Source organism: Pongo abelii, chromosome 5 (genome assembly GCF_028885655.2).
Source record: "Pongo abelii isolate AG06213 chromosome 5, NHGRI_mPonAbe1-v2.0_pri, whole genome shotgun sequence".
Classification (NCBI taxonomy): domain Eukaryota; kingdom Metazoa; phylum Chordata; class Mammalia; order Primates; family Hominidae; genus Pongo; species Pongo abelii.
The window spans coordinates 45,785,681-45,807,944 of NC_071990.2; the positions used below are offsets into that span (position 1 = coordinate 45,785,681).

Here is a 22,264-nt window from a genome sequence, read left to right on the forward strand (position 1 = left end):
GTGAATGTATTGCCCAGAGGCCAACAGGACATGGGGCATGGGGTTTCCCAGCTGACAGCCCCAGTGGCAAGTACCCAGTCTGTTATTTTGCTCAAATTCCAATTTCTTTTTTGTTCTAGAGATCTCCTTACCCATTTTCCAACAACCAACCATATTTATTGGGGGCCTAGTCAATGAGAAAATGTATGTTAAAGTAAAGGCCTTGGTAAAGGCCTACAAATGTCAAACACAGGTGTGACTGTTATGAAGTTCTGAAGGGGAGGCAAAGAAGTATCAGACACTTCTCTACCCTCTACAGCTCACTCTCAGTGGGAGCCAAACGTGACTCAGGATAAGCAGCATTGGAAAGCAGTGTGTGAAAGATGCCACAGGGAGGATTCCAGGCCCTGAAAATTGAAGATCAGACATTCTGTTTGATCCCCCCTTATCTTGGTTTCACACAGTTTCCACTTGAAGACCCAAGAAACCTAGTTGGGTAAAGAGAGGCTATTTCCTTTTCCCTCATAGACCTTGGGAGGAGGGGAAAGATGTTTTTATTTTTATTAGTGATTTTATTTTTATTTGCGCTCCATGGAAATTTTATTAATATATTCTTCCCTGTGTATATTAGGTTGTGAAAAATTGCTGCTGCCGCTGCTGTTACTATTTTAATGAGCAAAGATCTTGCAGCTCTTTTTATGACAGCTGCATTTGTTTGCAAGCTGTTTGGCTTTGGCTAGGGGTGTAGACAGCAGTTTTGGAATGAAATGCATCTGTAGGAAGCCAGCAAATCCTAAGGGGATCGTACCCTTGACCTTGGTCTCATTCACATGTTGCCCTGAGAAACTAAACTAATTGACCATTATTTAGCAGATTAGATCAACAAGGCCTAAAAGAGTTATTAATAATATCCCAAAGATAGGAACTCTCACTGGGGCAACACTTAGGCAGTAGAAGAGTCAATTTAAGTATTTTGAGATATTTTGAGTATTTTTCATTTAGGCAAATCAACTTCTAAGATAGCAGGTGTGTGTGTGTATGTAGGTAGACCTGTGATCATGTTAACCAAATTCCTTAAGGTTAACTAAGATCGCATATCCTTTGTTAGAAGTCAAAGAGGTCTGTCTAGCTGTGGCTGTGATTCTGTGATATTGAGTAAATGGCTTCCTTTCTCCAGATACCAGCTTTCCTATTTGTCAAATGGGTTAGATTTGCGTTACCTAAGCAGTAAATTAAGAGTTTAGACTTTTCCATCAGAGTTCCTCAACCAGCATAAAGGAGTATTTGAGTACCTTAGGGGATCTCGGAGCATAGCCTAAAGCTTTACAAGTGCAAAGTTTTGTTGAAGTCATTTTGTATTTATCTAAAAATTCACATAAATGTTGCATTCTCCTCCACATCATATTCATGTTTATTGTATAGTGTATTATTTTCCCCAAGTTGAGTAAAACCAGCCCATCAGGAAAATGCACGATGATTATCTTGGGCTTCTGGTAACTCCTGGCAGTCCCCCAGGAAGATGTAGGCACATACCATTTTGAAACTCTTAGCACCAAGTGATCTAGTGTTGGCTATAGCACTCTCAACTTCTCCACTGTTCAGCAAAGCCTAATAGCCGAATGTACTTTGTATATGGAGGAGATAACATGGATAACAGCAAAAAGAATGGACTTGTGCAAGTTGTTACTTGCTATTTTAAAAAGGTCCCCAAACCACCTTTGGCTTTATCTATCCAGTAAGTTGTAGTAATGAGTTTTAAACTGGCTCTTGGGAGCTCTGAGGGTACCAGGCATATCACTGGGGGAGTGGCTGAGCTTTGGTTTTATATTTATAAAATCACATTGGGGTTGCACTGCTTTTAGAACTCTAGGTCTTCATAATATGGACTCTTAATAAGTCAAATTTATATTTTGCTTACTTTAGTTGATGTAACATCCAGTTCTATGTTGGTAAGTTTGTGGCTACAATGTGGTTGGTGACACAAGGATGACTAGTTTAGGATACAATGTCAAAATAGCCCAAGAAGGGGTTCTAAAAGAAAACCTGACTTCATGTACAAAACAGACATTAGAAGCATAGATGCAACCTTATTCAATGAAAGAAAATTTAATGATATTATTTGCTTCTGTAACCATTGTTATTTAAAAAATTGAAGATTAGGAAGGAGTTTATAGTCTTTCTTTGAAGTTTAGGATTTCTCCCACCACCCTATCATGATTATTTTATAAGGGATCTCGTATGGTACTAGAGCAAATTGTTACTATTTCTTCCTACAGAACATGTTGCAATATGTTTCAGGAACATTTCTTGGTAACATAAAATGACTAAGCAAATTCCAGAAAATTCTATTGTTTGTAAGTTGAAAAATTATCCTATAATCCCTTTCAAGTCAACATTAGTGCTCTTTATCAAGAAAGAGTCCATTCTCAAGACATTAAGACTCAAATGCCTAGAAGTGATTGGTTAAAATGCTGTAAACCTAGCGGAAATTTGTTGCATTGTTTTCTATAAACCATAACCAGAGCTCGTTAATTGAAAAACGAATGTCATTTTGTGTTAGCTAGCATCTATAAACCAAAAAGGTACAGTGATCCTGGCATGTGATGGGCAATAAAAACATCAGCAAAATGTATCAGGTAAAATTGAGAGGAAGGAGGGGGGAGGGGTAAATTCAAAACCATATTGGAGTTTACTGCCGAGGCCCCACATAAAGAGTTTTAATGAGGCTTCTGCATCAAAATAAGTGAAACCATACAGAATTGTAATTATTACTACAGTGTGTTTTAAGTACAAATACACCTGAGAAGCAGTTTTTACATTAACATGTCTATCTGTGTCAACTCCATACTTCTGCAGGGGGCACACGTTGGCGTTTTAAGTGCGACTTCTTTCTGATACACGCTGTTCACATTATTCTGGTTTTTCTTATATGATCTAAATATTGAACTTAATGCATACAGAACTGCCCTGCCCATCGCTGTTAGTTCTGCCAGCTCAAGGTCACCTGGATGCCCTGCAATGCAGAGGCTGCCTGAGGAACGTCTGTGGCCTCCATTTGGCCTTTGTATTGTACAAGGCAGGGTACAAGCATTGGGCGGGGGAGTTGTTATGGAGCATCTGCTCCCATTTCTGATTCTGTCATAATTGCTGCTTCCATATTTTTAAACTTAAGCTTGTCAGAATTTCGTTTTTGGGAGGAATAGGTAGAGGCTAGTTGAGGATGGAAGAATTTATAAAAAGCAGAGAGTGACTGCCTGGGCTATGTCAGTTTTGGTTCTTCATCTTGAAAGTGTTTGCTTCTGGCCTTAGAAGCTGCTCACTAGCTTTTACCCTCTGCTTATGGGCCTGCAGACTCTGGGAAATACTAATGAGGGATGGGAAACTCTCTGTCTACCCCTCCCCTAAGGCTGTTGCTTCTCCTTCTCTCTTGGAATTCATAGTCATAGAACATTAGAGCTGGAAGGGAACTTAGAGCTCATCCCCCTCATTTTACAGATGATGACACTGCCACCTCTGACTTCTGCCTCTGGCCTTCCACTCTCAGTAAGAAGAGCCAGGCAGGTGAGACTTTTAACAATTGCTGGGCTGGGCAGGGCTGGGCTGGGCTGGGCTGTCTGGTTGTTACTGTCCGATTTGTGAGTTTTGTTAACTATATGTTGCTTTTAAAGAGTCACTTTTTATTACAAATGCACATCATGGCACTTAACCCTTGCGTTTTGTGAAGATTATAAGCAGTGTGCATTTTAACAAAAATTAGCAACCTTCAATCAGCACCTTTAAAGAAAAGTGTTCGGATTATTCCCTTAATAAACATTGTAATATCCAAGAACAAGGTCTGAATAAAAATGAGGTGAAGAAGTACCCATTCATTAAAGTCCTCAAGAATTGTTTAGTGCTTTCCTTTATAGCTAAAAGCTGTAGGAGAAACAAATATATGAGATCTGAATAATCAAAATATTTTAGAAGGGAACAATATCTTAACAAGAGCACTGGTATTAGAAAAGAGCTTGTCACAATTCTGTCAATTCTAGAAAAATAATAATAAACCCAGTCTTTAAAGATCACAACTACAAGATTCTAGCATTTCAGAAAACTAATTGCCACATGAAATGGTTTATAACGGTGGTTTCATAACTTAGGCACCAGAAACATCTATTAAGGAGGCCTACTGTTAGCTTTAGAAGTGAAAGGACTTCATGTTTTAGGGGAAAACCATCTTTGCCTTCAGGTTACTGCTTCAGGTTGACCTGAAGCTGGTTCTGTAGGATGTGGTGCTGGGGCCTGGGAGACGGGTGGGGAGTGCCCTCCTCTTAATCTCCCCTAGGCAGTGAGCCTCTCGCAAAAGCTACTGTTAGCACCTGGTCTAAATCAGGTTACAAGTCTCCCATCAAGACTTGAAATCAATGATTCCTAAGGTACCAAGCCCCCTTGTGCCTCCTAACTTCCACTTTCAAAACCGACTGATCTAGTAGCTTATGACCCTCCCTGTCCACCCCCAGAGAAGTTATGAGTTTCTGGTTTGATTTCACTGTTGCTAAGATGAGACCTCTGACAAGATTTTAAATTCTTTTAAGGCGTTAAAGGAAATGATAGGAACATGATAGGATATCTTTTTGATGTTCCTTCATTGATGAAGGAGCCTACCAAGAGTAAATAACAGTAAGACATTATTTTGGAATTTCTTTATATGGAGTTGAGGAAAATAAACTTGTCTGACTTAGTAAAAATTTCACTTCAAATATCTGAAGTGCAATGAGAAAAAAAAGAGGAAAAAAATCCATGAGGATTTGGTTTTAAAGTCTGGTGAGTGAACCTATGTGATCAGAGTGTTGGGTTGGTTTACACATTGACCTGGCACACGTGGGTTTTTAAAGCCCTCTGGGATTCTCTGGGGGTGAAGAACTTAAGGATCAATGCTGTTAAGACTGCAAAGTGGGGGAAAAAGACTGTAAAGTGACTAGTGCATTTGAAGGTCTGTCTGTGGCTTGCTGTTCCTTTATGGGAAAGCTAAAGTTTTCTTTTTTTTTTTTCTTGTAACAATTCTATCATTATTTTAATTGATATTTACAGATTTTTCCCTCCATCTTCTGTTATAATTTTTAGGTGCTTCAGAACTGGGCCCTTTTTCAGACCCCAGGCAGTTCCCAAGCATTTCATCCCTCACTGAGAGCCGCTTCTCCAACCCACGAATGCACTATCCAGCCACCTTTACTTACACCCCGCCAGTCACCTCAGGCATGTCCCTCGGTATGTCCGCCACCACTCACTACCACACCTACCTGCCACCACCCTATCCCGGCTCTTCCCAAAGCCAGAGTGGACCCTTCCAGACCAGCAGCACTCCATATCTCTACTATGGCACTTCGTCAGGATCCTATCAGTTTCCCATGGTGCCGGGGGGAGACCGGTCTCCTTCCAGAATGCTTCCGCCATGCACCACCACCTCGAATGGCAGCACGCTATTAAATCCAAATTTGCCTAACCAGAATGATGGTGTTGACGCTGATGGAAGCCACAGCAGTTCCCCAACTGTTTTGAATTCTAGTGGCAGAATGGATGAATCTGTTTGGCGACCATATTGAAATTCCTCAGCAGTGGCCCAGTGGTATCTGGGGGCCACATCCCACACGTATCAATATATACATATATAGAGAGAGTGCATATATATGTATATCGATTAGCTATCTACAAAGTGCCTATTTTTTAGAAGATTTTTCATTCACTCACTCAGTCATGATCTTGCAGCCATAAGAGGGTAGATATTGAGAAGCAGAAGGCTCAAGAGAGACAATCGCAATCGAGCTTCAGATTGTTTACTATTTAAGATGTACTTTTACAAAGGAACAAAGAAGGGAAAAGGTATTTTTGTTTTTGTTGTTTGGTCTGTTATCATCAGTAACCTGTTCATATGCCAATTCAGAGAGGTGGACTCCAGGTTCAGGAGGGAGAAGAGCAAAACCGCTTCCTCTCTGTGCTTTGAAACCTCACACCCTCATGGTGGCAGCTGTGTATGGACCAGTGCCCTCCGCAGACAGCTTACAAAACCAGTTGAGGTGCACTAAAGGGACATGAGGTAGAATGGACGCTTCCATCACAGTACCATCATTCAGAATAACTCTTCCAATTTCTGCTTTCAGACATGCTGCAGGTCCTCATCTGAACTGTTGGGTTCGTTTTTTTTTTTTCTTTTTTCCTGCTCTAAGAAAGTGACTTCAAAAATAACTGATCAGGATAGATTATTTTATTTTACTTTTTAACACTCCTTGTCCCCTTTTCCCACTGAACCAAAAACAAATCCTATCCCTAAAACCTGCCTTCTCCTTTTATGCAAAACTGAAAATGGTAATACATTATTATAGCCATAATGGTATAGATAGTGTTTGCGTTTGGCTATGTGTTATTTGTTTTCTTTTTTTTAAATTATGAATATGTGTAAAATCTGAGGTAACTTGCTAACGTGAATGGTCATATAACTTTAAAGATATATTTATAATTATTTAATGACATTTGGACCCTTGAAACATTTCTTAGTGTATTGATATGTTGACTTCGGTCTCTAAAAGTGCTCTTTATTAAATAACAAATTTCTTCAGTGGTCTAGAGCCATATCTGAAATATTGCTAAGCAATTTCAGTTCATCCAGGCACAATGTGATTTTAAAAAATACTTCCATCTCCAAATATTTTAGATATAGATTGTTTTTGTGATGTATGAAGGAAATGTTATGTTTAGTTCTTTCAGATCTTTGAATGCCTCTAACACAGCTTTGCCTTCTAAAGCAGTAATTAGGGATTTAAAAAACAACCTTTAGCCCTTTATCAGCATGAAATGCTGGAGTGATGTGGTTTTCTAATTTCTTTGGGGTAATTATGACTCTTGTCATATTAAAAAGACAAGCACAAGTAAATCATTGAACTACAGAAAAATGTTCTGTGGTTTCATAGTTAAGCAAAACTCTAAATCGCCAGGCTTCATAGCAAAGACATAGTCAGCTAAAAGCCACACATGTGGATAGAGGATCAATTATGAGACACCTAGTACAGGACAGCAAAATTGCACCAGGGATTCTTAACCAACCAGCCTTACCAAACAACACAACAGGGGAACCCCAATCTGCCTTACCCAAGGCCCCACTGGCAGCTTTCCACAGAATTTGCATTTAGAGGAGCAGAATGACATCACTGTCCTTTGGGAGTAGGTCCTCTGAAAAGGCAGCCAAGTTCCAGCAGGTAGCTGAGCTGAGAGGACATATGGCCCATGGGGACCTACAGACAGCCTTTGACATTTGTATTTCTTACAATGGAGGGCCAAGGAGGGCAAGGGGGTGTGGAGTTTGGTGTCTACTACTGTGTACGAATTTGAGCTAGAGCCCTTCTGTGGCATGCACTTTGACCACTCCTGGCAGTCACATGGCAGATTTCCAAGTGTAAATCCTTAATCCAAACAAGGATCATCTAATGACACCACCAGGCCAATCCCTGCTCTCCTCCCCGAAAAGTCAGGGTCCCTTCACTGGAATCCTCCACCCACCCAAGCAGAATTTAGCAGAGATTTGCCTTCAAACCCTAACGGCCCCCTTGTTCTCTGGTCCTTCTCAAACCCACCTTTGTAGGCCACCCAGCATTGCAGGACAGCGTGTGGGGCAGCTGGACCTGTGCTTCCTGCCTGGGAGTCTCCCTTGGAATTCATCCTGACTCCTTCTAATAAAAATGGATGGGAAAACAAAACACTTTGCCTTCTAAAGGCTGTATACCAAGTATGCTTAGATAAATAAGCCACTTTTTCTATTACTTAAGTAAGATGGAAGTAGTAATTGATACTATTTATTGTTTGTGTGTGGTAGCTTGAAGCACACCACTGTCCATTTATTTGTAAGTGTAAAATATGTGTGTTCGTTTCAGCAGCACTTAAAAAAGCCAGTGTCTGGTTACACATTTCAATTTTAATTAATTGACATAAAAATGCTACCGCCAGTGCCAGCTGCATCCTATTTAATTAAAAAGGTACTATATTTGTACATTATTTTTTAATGTTAAAAGGGCTTTTTTAAGTTTACAGTACACATACCGAGTGACTTTAGGGATGCTTTTGTGTTGAAATGTTACTATAGTGGCTGCAGGCAGCAACCCAGAAACACTTTAGAAGCTTTTTTTCCTTGGGAAAAATTCAAGCACTTCTTCCCTCCACCCTCACTCCAACCACCCCAATGGGGGTAATTCACATTTCTTAGAACAAATTCTGCCCTTTTTTGGTCTAGGGATTAAAATTTTGTTTTTCTTTCTTTCTTTTTTTTTTTTTTTTTTTTCACTGAACCCTTAATTTGCACTGGGTCATGTGTTTGATTTGTGATTTCAAGACCAAAGCAAAGTCTTACTACTACTGTGGAACCATGTACTAGTTCCTGGGAATTAAAATAGCGTGGTTCTGTGTGTAGCACAAACATTGCTGGAATTTACAGTCTTATCAATGCAGCCACATTTTTATCCATTTCAGTTGTCTCACAAATTTTAACCCATATCAGAGTTCCAGAACAGGTACCACACCTTTGGTTTTAGATTAGTGGAATAACATTCAGCCCAGAACTGAGAAACTCAACAGATTAACTATTGTTTGCTCTTTAGACGGTCTCACTGCCTCTCCCTTGCCAGGGCCCTTTCAAAATGAACAGAGAAGTCCACACCATTAGGGACCATCTGTGATAAATTCAGAAGGGAGGAGATGTGTGTACAGCTTTAAGGATTCCCTCCATTCCGAGGAAAGGGACTGGCCCAGAATCCAGGTTAATACATGGAAACACGAAGCATTAGCAAAAGTAATCGTTATACCTATGGTATTTGAAAGAACAATAATAAAAGACACTTCTTCCAAACCTTGAATTTGTTGTTTTTAGAAAACGAATGCATTTAAAAAATATTTTCTATGTGAGAATTTTTTAGATGTTTGTTTACTTCATGTTTACAAATAACTGTTTGCTTTTTAATGCAGTACTTTGAAATATATCAGCCAAAACCATAACTTACAATAATTTCTTAGGTATTCTGAATAAAATTCCATTTCTTTTGGATATGCTTTACCATTCTTAGGTTTCTGTGGAACAAAAATATTTGTAGCATTTTGTGTAAATACAAGCTTTCATTTTTATTTTTTCCAATTGCTATTGCCCAAGAATTGCTTTCCATGCACATATTGTAAAAATTCCGCTTTGTGCCACAGGTCATGATTGTGGATGAGTTTACTCTTAACTTCAAAGGGACTATTTGTATTGTATGTTGCAACTGTAAATTGAATTATTTGGCATTTTTCTCATGATTGTAATATTAATTTGAAGTTTGAATTTAATTTTCAATAAAATGGCTTTTTTGGTTTTGTTATGTGTGTACCTTGGGTCTTTTCTTGTTCACGGTTTCTCCCTAGTCTGATGTCTACTCCTGCTTACACCTGGGCACTGTTTGGTCTTAGGACTTGCCAGGGCTAGCTAAGAGAAGAGATGCTATATTACTGGGGAGAAGAAAAAAAATCTTGGTAAACGGTGTCTTCTTGTTTTGTCCTATTCCTAGAGAGGGGTGGGCAAAGAATCTAGCAGTGAACTCACTTCCTTACTAGCTTGTGTCTGAAGGAAGGAGTGCTCACCTCATCCTTGAGTAAGGCCATTTATTCCAACTGGGGGACCTATCAGAGGTATAGATGCAGTCTTGATGACTTCATGATTCTAATCTCTGAGAACATGAACAGGGCCCCGCAAGTGAACCTCTGGCTATCAACAGAAGATCTCAGGCAGCCCAGATATAGGCTAGTCTGTTTTCCTTTCCACATCTCTTTTGGGTTCTTAAAAATAAAGTCAACCAAAGCCCAAGGATGAGTAAAAATGGACCTTGGCCTGGAGGGCTATAGCCTCAGAAGAATTCTCCTAGTGAACATAACTATAGTTTGGAGATTTTTTTTTCCCTTGGCCATTGTTTATTTTTGGTAAGTCCCCCCCTTGTGACAAGGTTGAAGGCCTGGGGTAGAAAGGTTGCTTTCTCTGTGTCCTATGCTTTCTGAATGCTTGGGCTCACCACAATTCTAAAATAGGGACCCAGGAAATCGTGGTGCAGAGAAGGTCAGCCAGTGGCCAAGCTGACCCACATCATAGGGAGAGTTAGAGACCTTGAAGATCTGCTCATTCTTAACCCTTTGGGACTATTTTCTAAGAAGTCTTGGAAATAGTTAAATTCCAAGAATAGGAAATGTCCTGAAAGCACTTGGGTGAGCTTAAGCCAGGGAACTTGTCTGCAACTCTGAGGATGTAGATTTATTTATTTAAAAAAAAATCAAACATCTGTGTGACTTTAAAGGGCATTCACAAGGGAGGTGGTCACGGTGGCTTTCTTTCTGTCTCCACTTTTCTCCATCAGGATGGTCTAGGGCAAATCCCTTTATTCCTCTGTGTCTCAGTTTCTTGGTTTATGAAAAGGCACTGGGCTAGATCTTGGCACTATTGGCATTTCAGACTGGGTAATTCTTTGTGTGTGTGTGTGTCAGGGATGCTGTCCCGTGCATTGTAGGATGTTTAGCAGCATTCCTAGCCTCTACCCACTAAACGTTAGGAGCACCTCCCTAGTTAGGACAATCAAAAATGTCTCCAGACGTTGCCAAATGGTCCCTGGGTGGCAAGATCACCACCGATTGAGAACCACTGAACTAGAGGCTTTATTGACAGAACTGATATGAGAATACGTTGCTTATTAAATCAGAGTAGCCAGGCAGAGGCTGAGGGACTTCCCAGTGATGGCTACACATCAACCTTTTCCATCCCTTCACCTGATGGCACCCCAAGATTTGGATGTATTGTGAGGGCTGCTGTTGGCTTTTTCATCTGCACTTCTTCACTCCTCTCTGCAACATGGGCTGTGCAGCCAGTGAACAGCCCAGCTGTGGGGCTTTGTTAAGCCTGGATTGGTTGGCCATATTTATCATGGCCTGTTTCTCACTGAAATGGCAGGCGGAAGAAGAAAGCAATTTCTGCAGTGTTTTTGACCCCTGGTGTCCCCTATCCCCCAAATATTTAATCATCAGGCATTTCTGCAAGAGTGGGTGTTTCCTGTTAACTCAATCCCAGCCGGGACTGGCCCAATAAACACCTCAGGTCTCTGTCACAGAGTTTATTTGGCTGGGAAATGGGTATTGCCATGTAAACAGGAAGGCCCCTGAAGTTATTATCTGCAGACGCAGTGGAAGAGCCACATATTTATATTTATGGGACTTGAAAACAGTATGAAAGGCAAGGGAGGATGTCAGGGAAGCCCTCATTGGCAGTCAGTGAGAGCAGGTCCTACAGCTGTTTATCAGTTAATTTTTCATTCTCTCTGGAAATGGTTGGTAAACAATAATGACCTAGCCAAGAGCCACTGCAGAAATGGAGGTACTGGCTTGCCTGTACCTCGATTACCAGGTTAACAATAAGCAGTGCTATCAGTTGGCCTCTCTGTCCTAACTATTCGAAAATTATTTTAGAGACCAGTCCTAGGAAGCAACAATTTGGAGGTATCTAAAAAGGATGCTTATGATAACAGTGTCACCATCTCTAAGTTCTTCTGGGGAAGCGGAGGACAACTCAACTGACTGCTCCAGTTGTAGCGTGTGGGCCAGCTCAGCTGTGAAAATCCCAAGCAAACTCTCATGCATTCACTCCTTAGTCAGTTTCTGTGGGGCTGGAAAGGACATCTTCATGCAAGAGTTCATAACACCTGAGCTGTCCAGGTATTGGTACTGGGAATCAGGCTTGCACCCTAGGCCTATGCACCCCAGGGATAGTCCAAATTGCTCCCAACCCATCTCGGCTCTTCCATTGTCTCTCTCCTCTGGTCCAGAAAAGGTGCTTAAGAAAGGCCAGGTAGGAACCAGTATGTGGAGAGCTGATACTCTTGATTTAAACTCTGGGTTCTGAGCAAAGGCAAGGGAGTCTTTCCTTCCTCACCACCTTTCCTGTGGACCCTGAGAAGCCTCTTTGTGTCTTCCTAGGGGCTTCTCAGCGGTAGCTATTCAATCAGGAGGCCTTGGAAATGAAATTTTAAAAAGTTATGAATCAAAACTTATCAAGGAAAAGGATCCGGTGAAGATGCAAAGGGTAATATACCAGGGATGTGGGTGTGTGGGCGTGTGTGGGGTGTATGTGTGTGTGTGGGGGGGGATGTATGTATGTATGTGCGTGTATATGTGTCTGTGGTGCATGTGTGTATGTGTATGTGTGTGGTGCATATGTGTGTGGTGCATGTGTGTATGTGTGTGGTATGTGCACGTGTATGTATATGTGTGTGTGGCATGTGTGTATGTGCATATATGTGCGTGTGGTGTGTGTGTATGTGTGTATGTGTGCATGTGTGGTGTGTGTATGTGTGTATATGTGTGGTGTGTGTGGTGTGTATTGTGTGGTGTGTGTGCGCATGTGTATGTGTGTGTATATGTGTGTGGTGTGTGTGTGGTGTGTATGTGTGGTGTGTGTGCATGTGTATGTGTGTGTATATGTGTGTGGTGTGTGTGCATGTGTATATATGTGCGTGTGTGTGTATATTTGTGATGTGTGTGTATGTGTGTGTGTGTGTGTGTGGTGTGGTGTATGTGTGTATGTGTGTATATGTGTATGCACACACAGGTATGTGCGTGCCTGAAGGGAGGGAGGGAGGAGGGTGAAGTTTGGAAAGGGTACCTGAACAGCCACCCACTCAGAGAAAGATGGGGCTCACCACCCCCACACACGTACTCAGGAGGCAGTGTTTCTTGGCCTCAGTTTTTTATTTCTGCAAATTCTTCAAAAAAAAAAAAAAGTGCTACCTTTATCCCACAAGTGATAAAGAAACAATTACTTGTCTTCAAATAGGTTATTGGGACAAGGGACACCGGATGCTCCTTAATATGTCAGTTAAGGGAGCAGGGAGAAGCTAACATTTAAGGAGTTTTTAGTAATTTTTGTAAAGCTTTTATTCAAAAGCTTGTGACTTAATCCAGCCCTGCTATTCAGATATGCTCAGCCATTTGGGAAGCAGAGGGATCAAATTTCTGGAAACACATTTAACATTTACCAAAATGTATTTTAATTCATTTCTTATTATCTTGTTGCATTGATGTCAGGCCACTTAGTGGGGTTTTCTGCAAAACTTGCTTCCTGTTTTAGCATTGCAAACATAGCTCACTTCTTGATTGCTATCTATTCTTTCCAGGTCATTCCGTCCCACTCCGTAGCCAATGAAAAGGGAAGAATTTCCCCCACCTGCTATTCTTATAAAGAAATCAAGGACATAGAGCAAAATACTTTTAACAAAAAGGCAAAATTCTTCCACATAAGCCCTTCAGGGAGTAGCTCTTGCAGCAGTAACATTAAATGGGACCGGAACACAAAAATGCACAGGCTCATGTGGCCTTAGGAAATTTCTCTGGGAGGACCAAAAGTGCTAGAGTTAACCCGAATGTGGAAAATGGAAATAGGATAGAGTGAGCTTTGTGGAATTAGAGATACAGTATATAATGCCAGAAATTAAGGGTGTTTTTGAGAGAGGGGAATACCAAGAACACCCAAAACACAATTGGATGATGGATTGATAGAAAAGTACAAATTTATTTAAAAGCAGCAAAAAGCAGATAACAAAACCACAAGACATATAGAATTGCGGCACGATTAATAAAACAGTATTAGGATTAAATCACCTTTGACATACTTTCCTTCCTAAATGAAGTCACCTATGTATCCTAACTCCATCTATCTCCAGCAGTGAAATAGTTGGACCAATTTCACTTTCTGTTTCTCTGTGAGTTTCCCTTCATTCTTCTGCCCCCAAATGAGAGGAGCCTTTTGTGGGATCATTATTTATCCCAGAAATGCTTTAGCCTGATTTTGTTCTCCCTAACCATCACTTAGTATTTAAAATCCTAGAAATCACAATGACTTTACTCTTTTTTAGCAGAGTGCTTAAAGAGTCTTTGTGTGTGTAGATTTGGGGGCGTAGAACATTCGGCTCCTTGCAGAAATCTTATTTATGGCTTCACAGATGAGAAATACAGAGATTATTATTGAATACGATTCTCAACCACACCTTCTGGAGCACAAACTGTGAGCTCAGGTTGTGCAGGGAAAGATTGGTGAACCAACCGTCATTCCTCGTGGGCATGAGAGGGAGAGAAGGATCCAAGGAGAAAGCAAGTTTGAACTTCAGCAAGGAGTTAAGTCGTTAATAGGAACTCAGTTTTTTTTATTGGCTAATAAAACCTCTCAGGGTTTTTCATATTATATGGTCCCTTCAGGCTCCTAGCCCAATGGCTTAAAAAAAGGGAAAGACAAAAACAACAACAAAAAGCTGGAGCCTAAATACCAATGCAGTCCCAGTCTTGTTTACTTTTTCATTTCCGCAGTTGTAAAAAAAAAAAAAAAAAAAAATTCCTCTGGTAGTTCAACTTTATCATAGGAAATGCAGGAACGGACCGGTGTTTGAACAACTCCAGTCATTCCTGCCTCCCAGTGAAAGGAAAAAATATGCTCTGTCTCTGTGTGCCTGTTTCAGAAAAAAAGTAGACCATGCTGCAAATGATGGATGCATCAGGAAATCTTAAAATGAAAGCAGGGGTGGAAGGAGGGAGCACAGATATTGAACTGAAACACATCTCTGGAATCCTGAATGCAAATGATCTCTGTCCTTTTATTGCCAGTGGTGCTGTTCTCCCAACAGAGCAGGATGTTCTTGTTTTTAATAATAGCCAGGCCAGATGCTAAATTCTCCTCAGCAACATGCTGTATAAGTGAGAAGGCAAACAGCTGATTCCTGTTAAGACGAACACCAGGAGAATAAGCCAGAAAGTACGAGAATTCTCTGGAGGTTTTTGCTTTGTAAACCCCTGTTTGGCAGAAAGATCACAGAATCTGAACTGGAAACACAGTGTGTCCCCTGCACCCGTTCCTCGGCGGAGCTGCTTGCTGGGGGCCTTTGAGCCTCTCGCCTTTGCCATCCAACCCTTTTCTAAGCTGTCCAGAAGACGAGCTCACAGGTTTCCCAAGAGGGAAAGTCGGAAGCCCTGAGCCCTTTGACTTTTAATGACTGTAGAAAAATACTCATCAATAGGAGGATTTTTTTTTACTTGCTCCTTGCCGTAAAAAATAGCGAAATCCTGAACACGAGCCAGTATTTTTAAATGGCATCTTTGTTCTATCTTTTTCACTACCTTCTTCCCCCTGTCAGAGTCCATCAAATCCCTCAGATACTATTCCTTTCAGAATAAGCCACACATGCAAGATGCTGATTTCTTCTTTCCCAGGGAGCTGCCAGAGCCTGTGTGGTGTTCTGTGCGGCTGGGCTGACCAGATCAGACAGTGACCAGGCTGCACGCTGCTGCTAGCTCATGCCACCTCCAAATGCTGCCCTGAAGGCCCTTCCTGGAGAGCAGGGGTGCCCTGTGGAAGGGGTCTGCACAATGTTGTCTTCCAGTCATTCCTGGGGGCTTTGCTTCCAAGGTCTGCAGGAAAGTGAGCGAGAGAAGAAGGGGATGTTAGGAGCAGGTTGAGAGGCTCGCCCCAGAATAAGTTCCCCAAAGACAACTTTCATTACCTTTCCTGTTCACATCATCCTCCTAAACCCTCATACTTTCTCTCTCCAACTGCCACATCCTCCCTTGAAATGCAGAAAGCGCACATTATCCTTTCTATTTTTTCCTCCCTAGCTGTCCTTGAAGTTCACTTGGCCTTGATCTCACTAGTATGAACATCCCGGGGGAAAGGAATGGGAGCCAAAGATGATTTTCCTCCTTCCCTACTTAGGATGGCACTGAAGCCCATTGTTTTAATGTCCTTTTGAGGAAAAGTCAGATTTGGTACCAGTAGCATGATCACATAGGTACCTGGCACTTTTCTTAATGTTTAACGTGCCTTATCTTAATCTTCCCAGCAACCTATGAAGAAGTTAGTACTGTGTTTATCCCCATTTTACTGATAGGAAAACTGAGGTTCAGACTTGTCCAAAGTTATACAGCTATTAAGCCTCAAGTCTAGATCTGCTTGATACCAGAGACTATGTTCCTAAGCTCAAACTTTGGGAACAATCTCTTTATCATCTGTATAATGGAGGTTATGAGAAGTAAATGAATTAGTGAGATCTAAAAATGCCCAGCAAAGTGTCTGGCACGTAATAGATGTAAACTAGATGGTATGTATTATTATTGTTGATAATAATTAAGATTGTTTTTAAAAGCATAAATAAAATTTTCAATTAGTTGGAATCACAATAGAGCTGAAGCCAGAAGTGGAAGATTTTTAAAAAATACTATTTTAACATTTTTAAAAATGTTGCTCTTTGACAGAGGTTTTTTTCCCATATATTTTATAAACTATTTTTCTACTGAACATTAAGGTTCAGGCTGTTACAACAGCCATTAGTCCGTTTCATTAAGGTTAAGTTTGGCAATTGGCTTACTATGGGCTGCTTCCCTAGGGAACCCAGAGATATCGTATCACATAAACCATGAATGGAATACATCAACACCTTCAGAACAAGAATGTTGACCTTACCCCCATCCCAATCCTCAATCTGTAGTTTCTTCCAAGGTTTTCCATGTAGGTATGTTGCGTTTTGTGTGAACATTGTCACTGAAAAAGTTATTATTGCACTTAATTTGGCAGCATTGGCTTCATCTAACTAGAAAGAGACCCAACCCAAGAAATTCCTGTCAACTTCAACCCTTACCTTTCTATGAATGGCTCTGGGGTCCTCCTTGCAATCTGACAAAGGGGCACTACCCAGTTCCCTCACATCTGAAGTGGAACCCCTGATCTGGGCAAGGCTTTGTGTTGGTGTGCAGAAGCCTGGAGGAGCCCAGGGATGGGGCACGACTGTTTCTTGCCCTAAATGATTTAAATCACTTTGAATGAATAGGTAGACTTCTCTCCAAGTATCTTAAAGTACCTTGCAGACAATTTTCTTAAATCTATATGGAAAAAAATATTATATTTTACTGAAAGTCCAGATAATAGAAATTATCTCTCTCCCTCTCACACTCTCTCCCTTCTTTTCTTTCTTCTCTTTGAAAATATTTATTGAACAGCTACTATAGGCAGACCAATATGTTGGAAGGCTTGCCGTCATTAAGAAGCATATTGGAAAGCATGTCTGTTCAACTTAATCTATTTCAGTAAAAGAGGTTTTTGTCATGCCATTCTTTATTTTAAGCAAATTCGTGAATTCTTCAGATTGCAAAAAACAGATATTAAAAGTTAGTAATTAGTTTATAGAGAGAATTTAGACAGTTTTGATTTCTGTTTATAGCCAGTTTCATTTTCCATTTCTCATTTCCTAAAGCAAACACTCAAATATTTGTAAGGTACTTGGCATCTATATTTAGTCACACAAGACTTTCATTCCCACCACATATATGGGTGGTTTGGTGTTCTAAAAGTGGGCGATTTTCATACAGTCAAAGAGGGAAAATCTGCTCTTCCATTTTCTCCACCCTGTTGTAGCAGCCATGGAGCCAACTCTCCATGAAGGGGTTGAGCAGTGTATTGAAAGGGGGACATCAGAAAGTGGCAAAAAGTTCTGGGTTCCAGATCCTTAACCCCTACTAACTAGATGCGTGACCCTGAACAAGCCACTTAACCTCTCTTGACCTTCTCTTTAACTCGGGACAATAACAATAATATATTGCCAGCCAGATGGTCTGCTGAAGGACCATGGAGCTCTTACCTATAGATTTGGAATGGCTTTTAGAATGGAGAAATTATGAGGAGTTTTAAAAGACTAGAGTCTGTCTAACATTAAGAAAGAGAATGGGGTCCATTGTTTACTGCAGAACTGGCAAAATGGTCATTTTGTAGAGGACGGGGAAATGGAATCCCAGAGAGGTCAAATCACTTTTGAAGGATCACCCCATAGACAGATGATTGGAAGTCAAGGGTCAGGACATCTATTTCAAGCAGTTTGTATACTCACTCACCGTAAGAGATATTTCCTTCCTTCATAATAGTAGCACCTTCTGCATTATATTTTCATTAACTACTTTTTTAATTTCCTAGTTTTCATGAACGTATTTTCATTTGTTATAAATTTAGGCAAACTGATTTATTAAAACTTTCTTATATAAATTAATTTCCAACGTGCTGATCCCATACCATGCTCCAGCTAACCTTATTAATTAAAGACCTGTTATATGTTACTTTATTTAAAACATAGATGAAGTTAGCATACCAGGCCTGACTTAGTGGATGAGGAATCCAGTCTAGGAGAATCAGTGCCATTTCTTCGTGGAGAAAGCTGATATATCTGTTGGCAACATGCTTCAAGTTGATTTCCCTTTAGTGGACAAGAGGGATTTTCTCACCCAGACCCTTGCCATCAGTGTTAAGGGTAGTGGCAATGGCCTTGCTATGGAAAGGTCTTTCTATTTGCTGTTTCAAGCTTTCACCTCTAGAGATGGGGCCATAGTCTTAACTTCATTAACATGATGTCCTAGCCACCTAAGCAAATCAAAGCATAACAGCTATTCTTGAAAAAGGGCTTGTCATCTCAATTGTACCTTTTATCTGCTTGCTATCTAAGTTACCTGTAACCAATATCCCTTTGTATTAGTCCATTTTCACACTGCTGACAAAGACGTATCCAAGACTGGGAAATCTACAAAAGAAAGAGGTCTAATTGGACTCACAGTTCCATGTGGCTGGGGAGGCCTCACGATCATGGTGGAAGGCAAGGAGGAGCAAATCATGTCTTACATGGATGGTGGCAGGCAAAGAGAGAGAACTTGTGCAGGGGAACTCCTCTTTTTAAAACCATCAGATCTCATGAGACTTATTCACTATCATGAGAACAGCACAAGAAAGATTTGCCCCTATGATTCAATCACCTTCCACTGGATCCCTCCCATAACACGTGGGAATTCAAGATGAGATTTGGGTGGAGACACAGCCAAACCATATCACCCTTCAATTTAAAAAGTAGAAGGGGAAAACCATTCTAATGGGGTGATGATAGAGCACACAGGTATTAAGTATAGTGTTAAAAGACTTATAACATAGTTCATCTGACCCTTGTTTAATGATAGACACAGCCATTATTGTGCCAAGTGATTCTCAGACATAAGTGCCAAGCCATTTACAGGGCAGAGGAAGGTGGAAAGCTAACAGGAGGAGGAATCTGTGGCTTCACCACATCCCTTGCTTGAGAAAATAATTGTCATTGCTTTGCTTCAGTCCCCAACTCTAGTCTGATCTTAAGGGAGGGGTTACATTGTATTCATTCAAAAATATTGATTAAACACTTACTAGAAATGATGGAAATGAAAATGAATGAGATACATCTCCACCCTCATGAAGCTCACCATCTGCTCAGAGAGACAGAAATATAAACTTCACGGCCAGGTGCGGTGGCTCACGCCTGTAATCCCAGCACTTTGGGAAGCTGAGGCAGGCGGATCACCTGAGGTCAGGAGTTCAAGGCCAGCCTGGCCAACATGGTGAAACCCTGTCTCTACTAAAAATACAAAAATTAGCCAGGTGTGGTGGTGCACGCCTGTAGTCCCAGCTACTCAGGAGGCTGAGGCAGGAGAATCACTTGAATATGGAAGGCAGAGGTTGCAGGAAGCCAAATTGCACCACTGCACTTCGGCCTGGGCGCCAGAGTGAGACTCCTTCTCAAAAAAAAAAAAAAAAAAAAAAAAAAAAGAAAAGAAAGAAAAGAGAAAAAGAAAGAAATATAAACTTGTACAGTGCAGCAGGTGCCATATGAACCAAGGGCAGAGGGGGCCCCAAGGAGGCAGCAAGTCCTGGGAAAGGCAGGAAGATGACATCTGGGCTGGATCTGGAAGCCTGAGTAATTCCTTGCCACTCAGGGTCTGAAGCTGAGCTAGTGTCAGCTCACGTCCTTCCTGCAGTGCAGCACCTGGGAGTGGACACATACTGCCAGCATGGAGCTCCCACGTGTAGCTCTTCAGAAAGAAAGAGAAAGAAAGAAAGAAAGAAAGAAAGAAAAGAAACAAAGAAAGAAAGAAAGAGAGGGAGAGAGAGAGAAAGGAAGGAAGGAAGAAAGAAAAAGAAAGAAAGAAAGAGAGAATGATTCCAGGCTCTGCAGCATTCTTTAGCATGCCAGACTACACATCCATGGATAGGATGAGCAAGGGGGTGGAGTGGTGGGGTAGGGTGGGCAGTATGAGAATTTCTGTCGGATAAGAGTCATACTTGGGAAAACCATAGTCAATAGTAGAATTTAATAATTAAAAACCTAGAGAAACATGTATGTTGTTAAAACAGATAACATGAACAAATGTGAGATTTTAATGTTTAACAAAAGAAGGCATAGATATAAAAATGTTGAGAGGACAGCATAAAATGTCAAATTTTCAGTACAGAACAGGGATATATTTTATGTGATTGCTCACCCTGTACCTACTACCAAGAGAACTAGAGTCTTGATGGAGCAGTGAAGGATAATTTTGGCACAAAGGACCCTTCAGCCTTCAATAGGAAAGGTCGTCAAACATAAATGGTTGGGGTAAGACCACTCTGCATGGTCACACATTCAAAGAGCTTGACAAGAGCTATGCTTGTGACTGATCCTATGTAAAATTTTAAAGCAGGATCTTGGTGTCTTCTCTACCCACACCTCCAGAGCTCTCCTTTGGAGGCCCACCATGCCCCTAGAGGACTTCACATGGACTCCCCTCTCTCTAAGCCCACATCAGCTAACCCTTTCCCGTGGACCTCCCCTTTTATAAAATGAACCTGTCCTGACTCTCATCCTGGAGGGGTGAATTTGCATTTCCAGGGAAGTTTTCTGGAACCATGAAAACCTTACCTTCAAAGCCCCATAGGCTTGTGGAAAGGCAGGAACCTTCCTAGGGATGCTTTTTTGGCATCCTCACTTCCCATCCTGGAGCCGCTGCCTCCTTGCGGGCTATTCTTCCCCACCCAGCTGACAGCCATTCTTCTCTCCCGCGCCCAAGCATCCAGCCCAGATCCCTTGAAGTAAGAGAGGATCTGAGCCCATAGCCGCTGTGGGTTGGGGTGAAAATGAGAGAGAGTTCTGATTCTATCAGAGGCCCATTTTAGGAGCTTGCATTGATTTCTGTCTCTGTGAGAGTTATTTTATTGATTCATGGAATCTTTATTAGAGTTATTAGAACAAATAAAACACACGCATGCACACACACACATTAATTCATCTATACCCCTCCCAAACCACTGGCTGGCGAAATGAGTTATATTTCCAGCCCTGACATCTTGCCCGTTTGTCATTCTCCTTCCTGGCCACATCAAGTTCCATCGGGTTTGAGTTTATTGGCTACACAGTTAAGTTTATGTTGTCACAGAAATTAGCACTGATGGACAGGGATACAGCCAGGAAATCAGGAGAGCTCGGCAGCTTCATGGTGTTGGCATAGCTGAGATGTTAGGGTGCCTGGAGCCCTCTCCAAGAAAAATCAAAGCTGGCTCTTTGCAGCAGCAAATGAGTGCAACAAGACACTCCTGAGGGACGAGAGCCTGGACGTGATTGTGAGCCGTCCAGTTCTCATTCTACCCATCCACCCTCCCCCCTTCCTCCCCAACCCTTCTGGTGCCCCCCACTGCCAAAAATCCTTCCCCGTGCAATGGAGGCAGGTCTGGAAGGCCTGAGGTTAAGCTGCTCTCTTCTACAGTTCGTGGTTAGCTTTCGTAGCTACTTGGCTGCTTGACAACGTTGGATAATAATTCAATATTTCTTACTGAAATACTTGACCTTATTGTTAGTTTTTGTGACAAGGGGAATTTAAAGGAGCTGCAAAAATGCAAGCAAGTGTGGCTGAGAAAGGCCAGGGTATGCCACTGAATAGTGAACAGTTTCTTTTTCTGACATCTATAAAATTTAGGTGAAAACAGGTCAACATTGATCTTGGCAAATGGGAAAGCCAGTTCTATTGTTAGCAAACGAGCTTCAGATATAAATGTAAGTCTGGTTCAATCAAAACCACGTTTGGTTTTAGAGACTAGTGATGTACTTTCTATAAAAAAAAAAGTGTATTTATATAGACACACGAAGTAAAAATATTCTTTGGCCAAAAAGATCATTTTCTAAGTATCAAATCAACTTGTTGAAGTACCAGATGGGACCCCTTTCATTTTCTTTTAAAATTTGTAGGGTGCCTGCTCCCGGAATCTTCTTTTCTCTTTATTTTGAATCAGCAAGGGCTTTTGAAGATTATAATCATGTATTAAGAAAAATCCTGCGTCGCCTAATGTTGGGACTTATTGCAGACTGCGAGCTCATGGTTGAGAGAGAAATGAAGTTATAGGATTCAAATATAT

At 41.2% G+C, this 22,264-nt stretch overlaps 1 protein-coding gene across 8 annotated transcripts in view; it reads left to right on the forward strand.

Annotated features, from left to right (window-relative positions):
* Positions 1-22,264, forward strand: part of RUNX2 (RUNX family transcription factor 2) — a 339,669-nt gene that overhangs the window by 212,884 nt on the left and 104,521 nt on the right. For 2 of the 8 annotated variants that reach the window (XM_002816950.6, XM_063724817.1), the window contains 2 exons: positions 3,475-3,540; positions 5,083-9,350. The exons of 4 other annotated variants lie outside the window; for them this stretch is intronic. In XM_002816950.6, the coding sequence (XP_002816996.2) occupies positions 3,475-3,540; positions 5,083-5,561 (545 nt within the window). In that variant the 3' untranslated portion in view covers positions 5,562-9,350. Of the gene's footprint in view, positions 1-3,474; positions 3,541-5,082; positions 9,351-22,264 lie in introns of those variants that run through there. 2 more of the 8 variants (XM_003776847.5, XM_063724818.1) reach the window with 1 other exon arrangement.